At 38.0% G+C, this 10,148-nt stretch overlaps 1 protein-coding gene across 1 annotated transcript in view; it reads left to right on the forward strand.

Annotated features, from left to right (window-relative positions):
• Lrch2 (leucine-rich repeats and calponin homology (CH) domain containing 2) overlaps positions 1-10,148 on the forward strand; it is a gene marked incomplete in the record, with an annotated part of 109,101 nt that overhangs the window by 42,337 nt on the left and 56,616 nt on the right. The window contains 2 exon segments of the mRNA XM_013504515.1: positions 5,646-5,751; positions 5,835-5,971. Of these exon segments, the coding sequence (XP_013359969.1) occupies positions 5,646-5,751; positions 5,835-5,971 (243 nt within the window).

Genomic DNA, 10,148 nt, shown 5'->3' on the forward strand with positions numbered 1-10,148 from the left:
AAAAAAAAAAGAAATGCCTAGAAGATTAATAATGTGTATCTGGCTGGGTCATGGAGGTGTAGCCTTGGGTACTATATATGTTCCCTTACCCATCCCTCTCTGACATTGTTTCCCTGCTCTGCTCCCTGGCCACCATGAACTTAGCAGCTTTACTCAGCCATGCCCTTCCATCTTGATGTTCCTGCTTTGGAGTCAGGTGATTATGGACTGAAATCCCCCAAACTGTGAGCTAAAAGAAATCATTCATCCTAGGAAATTGTTTCCCCGGGATCCATTTCACCATGCTCAGCAATCCAGACACTCAGAGACTGCTACAGCCATGGCCCAAGGGGGCCTGGCAGCTGTTTCTACCAACAACAGACCTTGGTGCTGTCATTCATTTGGTGCCGGTTTTACTGGCATGTAGGATGCAAAAGATGTGGGATCTGGAGGCTTCCATCCGGATATCAGAGGAATGCATGGGGGGCCAGGCAAAGAGCTCCTGAGAGAACAATATATGAAGTTGTGGGAATGAAGGCAAAGGTACAGTGGAAACCCCAGGACACTGGAGATGCCAGGAATGTGGAACATTGGCCAAGGAAAGGTACAGGTCATGAGTGCAGCCAGCCTAAGAGAAGGGCCTTGTGGGCTGCAACTGGCAAGGCCATAGAAGTAGGGCCACTCAGGCCCCTTGGAATTTACAGTTTACCACCACGTGCCCAGGATGTTGGACATGGAGCTACAGGATTTAGTGTTTGCCCAGGTGGTTTTTGGTTTTGTTTTGGTTGTGTTCTTTTCCTCTCTTTTGGAATGAGAGTATTTACCCTGTGCCATTATATAGTGATACCTTGGTTTTCAAACAGCTCCAAGCACAAACTTCCCACTACTAGAACATAAGTTTAAAAAAATCTGCTTGGTATTCATAACTTTGCTCAATAGTTGAACCAAAAGTCTGACTTGATAAAACATGTATGGGCTAAGAGTGAGTTGTGCATTGCGTCTTATGTCAGACATGAAAGGGTGACAGTTGAAGCACTGCCTTGCCCAGACAACATATAGTGCTTTTGCTAGTGCATCAAAACATTTGTCATTGCACTTTTTTTGGTACTTTATTTGCATAAACCATGGCTCTAAAGAAACCCTGGCTCCAAAGAAAGTTAAGTGATGCCAGTTGTAAAGCTAAGAGGAAAACTGAGAATCCCAAGATAGAGTCAAAGAAAGAAATCATTGTGAAATTTGTTAAAGTCCTGGAAACATGAATTTATAAGTGCAATTTTTGGGCCTCAGAACAAATTATTTAGTTTTCCATTATTTCTTATGGGGAAAATATGTTTAGTTCTTGAACTTTTTAATGTGGTTTTTTTTTTTTTTTTTTTTTTTGGTCTTTTTGAGGTAGGATTTCACTATACAGTTTAGGCTGGTCTTGAACTCACTTTGTAGCCCAGGCTGGCCTTGTACTCACAGTAATCCTCCTGCCTGTGCCTCTCAAGGGCTGGGATTACAGGTGTGCACTACCACACCTGGCCGCTTTTTTGTGTTTGAACATGAATTTGGAAAAAATTGAGCTCAACAACCGAGGTGTCACTGTACCTTGGGATTATGTAATATATTTTTTATTTTTACAAATGTTCACAGTTAGGAGTTTGCCTTGTATCTCACAAGATATTTAAATTTGGACTTCTGAAAAATGCTGGAATTTTTGAAACTTTGGGGAAGAGATTATTGCATTTCTGGTTGTATTCAGGATAGTTGTATTATGTTAGAATTATGAACTTGTTATTGTTTTGATATGGAGATTAAGTACAGTTTAAAGAGGTGTTTGGGTGTGAAGTTAGTAAGCGGTGGATTGTGATTGTTAATCTTGATATGTCAGCTTTATTGGATTAAGAAATGCCTAGCAGATGAATAGAGCACATGCCAGAGGGTGTCTTGCTGGGTCGTGGAGGTGTGGCTTTGGGTACTATATTTGCTCCCTCAGCCATTCCTCTTTGGTGCTGTTGCCCTGCTCTACTCCCTGGCTGCCGTAAACACCTTCACTCCATCATGCCTTTCCTGTATGAAGTTCTTGCCTTGTAGCCAGGTGATTATGCACTGAATCCCCGCAAACTGTGAACTAAATTAAACCTTTCCTCCTTTAAGTTGTGAATGTCAGGCATTGTGGTGAGCAATTGGAAAGCTGACTCATACAGGAACTTATTGTTACAGTAGAGGAGAACAAATAGAAATCAGGAATACCTTTTATACATTTAGGAATATTTTCATATCAGATTATGATGCAAAGAGACTTTCTTGAATTTCACCTTTTAGCACCACAGAATTTTGAAGTTGTGAAAGATTTTAAAGTGATTAGATGTAAGCAATTTCTAGTCAGGAATCCCGGACACATCTAATTAGGTATTTTCAATGGTGGATAGCTCTGTCTGCGTTTAAGCTACCCCCAGTTTTTCTTTGCAAAACTATTTGATAGTAATCTTTCTTGCTTTGACACACACTACATTCCCCTTTCACTTTTATGTATTCATCCTGGGACTACCATTTGAAGAAATACAGGTTATGATGACCTCTCTTCTTTTGGTTACTTGTAATTTGTGTGTGTCTACCATCCATTTTATCAAAAACCTGTTTTTATATAGCATAAACTTAGTTACTACCTTTCTTTGTCTGACTTTATTTTTACGTGTTTCAATTCTGAAAGTGTTTCCTTTTGCTAAAGGTCTCTTATAATGTTATACTAAAAAATGAATAGATTCCAGATGTAATCTAACAATTTCACAATAAAAGGTAATGCTTACTTTCTTTCTCTTGTATACTGTTAATGTTTTTAGCTATAATACTTTAAGATTTTATTGCTCTGTAATTCCCTTTTCTGTTCCCTCCTCCCTTTCTTCCTTTGTTTCTCTCTCTTCCTCTTCTTCCTTCTTCTTCTTCATTCAGTTTTTGGTCAGGGCAGGCAGGGAGTCCTGGGGACTGAATACAGGGCTTTTGCTTTGAGCTAAGTCCCTAGCCCTTTTTCTTTTCTTTTTTTTCTTTTTTTCTTTCCTTTTCTTTCCTTCTCTTCTCTTCTCTTCTCTTCTCTTCTCTTCTCTTCTCTTCTCTTCTCTTCTCTTCCCTTCCCTTTTCTTTTGAGACAGTCTTCCTAAATTGGCCAAACTGGGCTTGAATTTGTGCTCTTTCTGCCTAGCTTCCCAGAGTGCTGAGATTATAGGCATGTACCACCACACTCAGCTTTTGGGTGTATATTTTAAATTATATTACACAAGGTAATTTTAGGTATATGAAATATTAAAACTAAGACTTTTAGATTTTTCTATTTTAATTTCAGTAGAATTTTTAAAATATCAAATACTGTGAATGCATGCAGCACTATAAAGTTATTATGCTCTCAGCTTTTGAAATCAATAACAGTAGATGGGTAGATAGCATTATCATATAAGGAATTTGTAGATTTTTTTTTTTTTTTTTCTCTCAGAACTTTTATTAGGTGGAGTTTGGGCAAGAGAAAACCCCTGAACAGTTGCCCACCCAGTTCAAGACAACTGGAATAAAGGTCCCTTGGCTTGGAGATGGGCTTGTACTGAAATGGAGGCAGATCTTTGATTTTTATTTTTTTGCGGGTGACGGGGGGCAGTTTCTGGTACTGGAAACCAAACTCAAGATCTTGCGCTTGCCAGGCAAGTGCTGTGCCGCTGAGCTAAATCCCCAGCCCCAGATCTTTGATTTTTAAAGGGGAGCTAATTGGTTTATTTTTTCTGAGACCTAGATCAGATTGTTTTAAAAGGTTGGCTAAAGGACAGCAATCTCTAGGCACAGGACCAGATGCAAAATTGTGGATATTTTATGTTACTGAAATCTTTCCCCACGATACTTTTCCACAAGAATGTGGTAACCAAATATGAAATTCTGTCATAAGAAACCTAGGAAATATTATCTGGCCTTCAATCCCCAGCAGAGTGTTTTATAGAGTACCCATTGGAGTAGGTCAATTTCCTATGCCTGGTTTATCTCTTCTGGGAAATGGCAGCTAGCTGTCAAATTTCTCAAGATTTTCTATAAGGAAATCTCAGTATCAGGCTCCTTTGGAAAGAAGTGATAGTATTTATTTTAACCTTTTATTGGCCTATAGTCTATTCTGATCACAGCAACTAAGGTTATCCTGTCAAAACATAAGTCAAATCATATCATTTCTCTGTTTAAAAGTTTCTGGTTTCTGCCCATATCTTTAAGCAAACGTGAAGGTCACATCCATTTCCTGTCCTTTTCTCTCCCTTACCCACTTCCTTCTAATTACCTCGGAATCCTTGCTGGTCTTTGTACATGTCAAGTGCGCTCTGCTTAGGGATCTTTACATTTATTGTTCCTGCAGTATGAAGTATTCCTTTCATATGTATTGGCATGGCCTACTGTCTCTGCTCTTGACAATACTGATCTAACATCACTTTCTTCTTGAGATGTTCTAAGTTGCTAATGTTCCTTTCCACTATTACAGCCTAACTATTTTCCTTTGCTTGACCCTGTATATTTTATATAGTACTTATCATCTTCTACAATATTATATAATCTGATCCTCATGCTAGAATGCAAACTCCATGTAGGGGTATGAGTGCAGCAATATTTGTTCTGTTCCTTGGTGTGTATCCGGCCTCTAGAACAGTGGTTCACAAATAGTATTTCATAAATACTTGTTATTGAAACAAGATGCCTTGAGTATATTTTGAAAAAAGTATGTAGGATACATTTTCATATTTATCAACAGATTTACTGGATTCTTCCCTACATTGCTTTAATATTCCTTGGTATTGACATTCCTGTTATTTTATATTTTATAAAACTGAGTGTATATAACATTCCCTCCCTATATGCTAGTATCATTTTCAGGGAAGGCTGGAAATCGGATGCAATTGCAGTGTGCCTGGAATGACTACTGTCCTAACTTTACGTTGCTGATTTCTCTTCCCTTATTTGTTGAGGTGGTCATGAAAGTGGCAGGGAGAGGAAAGTCCAGTTAACTTAAACTATTCTTTATTCTCTTATTATAATGACTTCACACTGTTCATATTTAAATCAGGGCTTCCATTTTTATTTAATTCTGAGACATTTCTGATTTTGATCTCTTTGAGTCTCTTTGAGTTGTGATTTGAACCACAAATGTTTGAGTTTGCAACTCCTCATATTTTGTATTCCTTTGGGGAAAGCGATTTAGTTAAATTGATCCTGACCATAGTCTTCAGTTTTCCAGCTCACATCTGTGAGTCATCGACTTTCTTAACTTTTACCCACCCAAGTATCTTGAATCAACTATAATAATTGATAAATAATCATAGTAGACTGATTCTTATTAGTCTTTTATTTTACCCCTGCATAAAGAGCACCACCTGTATCATCTTTACTTTTGCTTTTAATGGGTGAGGTTTGGTAGTTAGTTGAAGTTTTTGAAAGGTTGACTCATGTAGTTTCTAAGGTATAATTTCAAAATTTTACATAGAAAAAATTCTGCTGACTGTGCTATGTTGACTTCCTGAAGTATTATAAATACAAATTTTCAGAAATAACATTAGAGGTAACTTTTGCTAGCTATTAGCTATATGCTGTAATTTAAAAATTAGAATTAGAATATATTTATATTTCTCAGTTAGTTTGTTAAAGTTTTACTTTCTTATTTTCTTTAGGATATTAGTTGCAATGAAATTCAGGTCCTTCCCCAACAAATGGGAAAATTACATTCACTCAGAGAACTTAACATAAGAAGAAATAATCTTCATGTTTTGCCAGATGGTAAGATGTTCACTGTTTCTACTCACATGAATAAAAAAGAAACTATGTATCCTTTAAATTAATTATTTTTCATTTCTGAACAGAGTTAGGAGATCTTCCCTTGGTCAAGCTGGATTTCTCTTGTAATAAAGTGACAGAAATTCCAGTTTGTTATAGGAAGCTGCATCTTTTACAAGTAATAATTTTGGATAACAATCCATTGCAAGTACCACCAGCACAGGTATGTAACCAAAAACACTTGTTTCTTCTCATTTTCATTCATAATTTTTTGTTTGTTATGTTTTACGTTTGTTAAATAAAAAAGCACCGAGATGAGTAAATTTGATTGTTTAGGTACTATCATCTAAAGGAGTTTTTCTAAACAGTGACTTTTTGATTTGGGTAAGAGTTTTAGTGTAGGTTGTAGAATAGTGTTTGAACAACCCAGATATTAACTTTCTGCTTGGAAACTGATGATTCTGATTACCAATGTTTTCTGAAAAAATAGACTCTGAAGTCTCTACTACTCAGATGTGAATCTACTTGGGATTTGTTGTGGGATTGATTGCAACACATTCTTGCCACTGAGAGATGGAATTACAACAAAAAGAAAATATACAAATGGAAAGTGTTAATTCTGACTTATAGTTTAATGCAATTAAATCCATGTGGGATCAACAAAAATGATAGTTAAGGAATAAATAGATATAAGCCCAGAATGACAAAGACTAGAAATAAGACAATGGGGAAGAGATGTCAACAGAATTTTAGAAAATGTAAAATAGATGGACTAGTGGTAAATGTTGCCTCTGTTTTCATGGCACAAGAGTATCTGACTGAGAAGCACCTGCCAGTGAAGCAGCAGCCCACACTACCTCAAAACTATGTGCCCTGGATCAGGGCTTGCATAGATCCAGAAGTTGCCTTTTACTGCCACCGAAGGTACATTCCACTCATTCCCAAGGGGTCACCTTTTCTGAGTCGGATAAAGGCTGGCTGAGGTCCTAGAAGTAGCTATTTTAGCACAATTGGGAAGGCTTCAACTTGGGTCTGCAGTGAGAGAAGGCAGTAAGAAGTGAGTTGATTTAGTGTGTCAAATGTAGAAATGGCTCAGGTATTAGAGGTAGCATACCTCTGAATGTAGGAATGAAGGACTGATTATGCAAGGCAGTGCTGTCCAGCAGAGCTTTCCGAATGGTGGAAATGTTCTCTAATTTGTGCTAGCTGAATGTAACCATTTGCCACATGTGGCATTGTTATGCTTTGTGTGTGGGTGTTCCCCCAAAGCCACATGCAGTTATGGGGTGGGCTTTTAGAGTTTATGATTCATGGTCCATTGTTAGAATGATGAATGTGAGTGCTACACCTGTCCTGGGGTAGGTAGTTTGCATACAGTGTAAGGGAGGGAAAGAGGCTGCTTGCCTCCACTGCTCCTCTCTTTGCTCGTGCTCATTTTGCTATCTGTCACCATCATGAACTATTGCCCTGTGCCATATCGCACTCTGCCTTGGAGCCAGCCAAGTATGGACTGAAACCTCCACAAACTGTAAGCTACATAAACGTTTCCTTCCTTAATTCTGGGCATCAGGTATTTTGTCTCAGCAATGAGAGAAAAGTAACCAACAGATTTTGGTACCATGAGTGGGGTCATTGCTGTGACTATACCTGACCATGTGGTTCAAGAGCTTTTGGAAATGGCTTGTGGGAAGTGTTTGAAAAGGTTCGGAGATGTAGCCTGAAAGAGTAGAGAGATAGCATCAGATCTTACAGGTTAAGGGCTCACTCCCACAAAAGTGCCTACCTATAATTCTGACCCACTGGCTACTTCCTTGGATTCAATTAATTTGCTAGAGTAGCTCACAGAATGCAAAGAAGCACTACATACTATTACTGGTTTATTACAGAGGGCATTTCAAGGGTACAAATGAATAGTATAAGAGATGCATAGGGAAAGGTATGTGAAGAAGGGGTGTGAAGCTTACATACCCTCTCTGAGTATGTGAGCTTCTACACAACTCAACATGTTCAGCAGTCTGGAGCCCTGTCTGAACTCTGTCTTTTTGGGTTGTTAGGGTAGGCTAATTGTGTAGCCAGGATTGGTTTCAGCACTGGCCATTGGTGCTAACTCCACCTTCAGTTTCTTCTCCTCTCCCCTCCCAGGTGGTAGGCATTGAGGGTGATGGGGTTGAAAGTTCCAGCTTTCTAATCTTTCGCTTACTTTTCCTGACTACCAGCCCCTCATCCTGAAGCTCTCCTGGTTTCTTTAGCCACCCATCTCATTACCATAGAAGAGGACACTGAATCACTTAAGAGACTCCGTAAGGGGTTTCAGAGCTGTGCCAGGAAATGAGGATACGATCAAATATTTCTTATAAATCCCAATATTGAAAGGAAGTAAAATCTCTATATTAAAGAGTTATCTGCGATTGCATTATTATTCACAGTAATTTGTCACGCAACATCTGCCAACAAATGAATGGATAAAACAGACATGACACTTGCATGCATGTGGAGTGTGTGTGTGTGTGTGTGTGTGTGTGTGTGTGTGTGTGTGTGTAATGGGATATTCTGACCTAAAGAAGAGGGAAATGCTGACATTTGCAACAATATGGATGTATCTTGAGGAAATTATGTTAAATGAAATAAGCCAGATACAGAAAAATATTGCATGATCTCACTTTGTGGAATCTATAAAAAAGGTTGAATTTACACTGACAGGGTAAAATGGTTATCAGAGGCTGGGTTGTAGGGGAAAAGGGGAGATAATGGTTAAACAGTGCTATTTCTTAGTATTTACAAGATATATATGTACTACAGGCCTAACGTACAGCATGGCAATTACAGTTAATAATTATTATATACTTGAAGTATGCTAAGAGAATAGCTCTTAAATGTTCTCACATCGCACAAAAAAAGATACGTATGTGAGGTGATGGAGATATTAATTAGCTTGGTTGTGGCAACCATTTCACAATGCTTACATATAGCAATACATTATATTGTACACTCTAGACTTATATAGTTTTTGGCATTCATGCTTCAGTAAAGCCAGGAGGAAAGAGTAAAGAGGAAAAAATTGAAGTACATTCATAGGAGTGGTTATTGGAATGACCTCTTAGTAGCAGCCCTGGAAACTAGCAGGTGCTAGAATGGTGCCATCACAGACTAAGGGCATAATTCCAACTTTCTACACTCAGGCATTAGTCAAATGTCAGATTAAAAAAAGGTTTCAAATATGCCAAGTCTAAGAAATTTTAACCCCATGTACCCTTTCTTAGAAAGTTAGAGTGTGTTATACCAAAATGGGTAACTAAACTAAAAGAGAGGAGTTTTTCACACCCAAGGTTGCCTGATATGCATAGGCTCAGAGAGCAGCCAGTCAGTTTGGAGTAGTAGAGTCACCCCCACTAGTAGGAATAGAGTTACAGGTGATTGACTGTGTGTTTGACCACATATTTTACGGCTCTGTCAGAGAGTCAAAAACAAGAATTAATGATAGGTACATAAAAATTGTGCAAAACAAAATTGGGGCCCTACGAGAAACAAAAATTAAGTTGAAAATAAATGTAATCCTATTACTCTACGGGGGTTCATGTGTGGTTATTTTCTTGATTATAATAATGTAAAAGTTGAATTTTGTTTTAATGATACCTTGTGCCATTATTATGATCATAGCAAAGACTTTTTGTTTTGATTTTTTTTTTTGCTTGCAGTGCTGGGAATGGAACTCAGGGCTTTCTGCATGTTAGGCAGGCACTATCCCACTGAACTGCATCACCAGGCCCAAGAGCAAAGATTTAAGTAGCACATACTATGGTCCAAACATTGATAAAAACCCATATACTAACTAATTTTTATATCAACTGTGTAAAAGAAATATTGTCATCATCTCTATTTTACATGCAAGAAAACAGAAGTATAGAAGTTACATGACATGTCCTAGGTCACATGGCTAGCATGCAGTAGTGCCAGAAGTCAAGCAAATGCTTTGTGACTCCAGAGATTATGCTTTTTGACTACTATGCTATGGAACAGAAGGGAGGCATGATTATGTGAGTCAATGGGAGTTGAAAAAGGAGTATGGTAGTGATGGTGCTGATGATAGAGGTGATAGTGGTAATGTAAACTATTCAGACCCCCATCTTCCTTAGTGAGACTTCAGTAATAAGATTTATATTTGAAAAGTTAAAAAAGCAATAGATTTTACACTAGTGAAACAATGTGCTTGCACATGCAGGTCTGATTTATTTCACTTATGAGTATGGTCTCTACTTGTGACCATTTACCCATAAAGGCCTTGAGTTTATCTTTCTTTATAACTGAGTAATATTCCATTATATAAAAGTACCACAATTTTCTTATCCAGTCCTCGGTGGATGGGCATTTGGGTTGCTCCCACAATTTAGCAATTACAAATA

This window comes from Chinchilla lanigera, unplaced genomic scaffold, assembly GCF_000276665.1.
Source record: "Chinchilla lanigera isolate Chin_1 unplaced genomic scaffold, ChiLan1.0 scaffold00089, whole genome shotgun sequence".
NCBI lineage: Eukaryota > Metazoa > Chordata > Mammalia > Rodentia > Chinchillidae > Chinchilla > Chinchilla lanigera.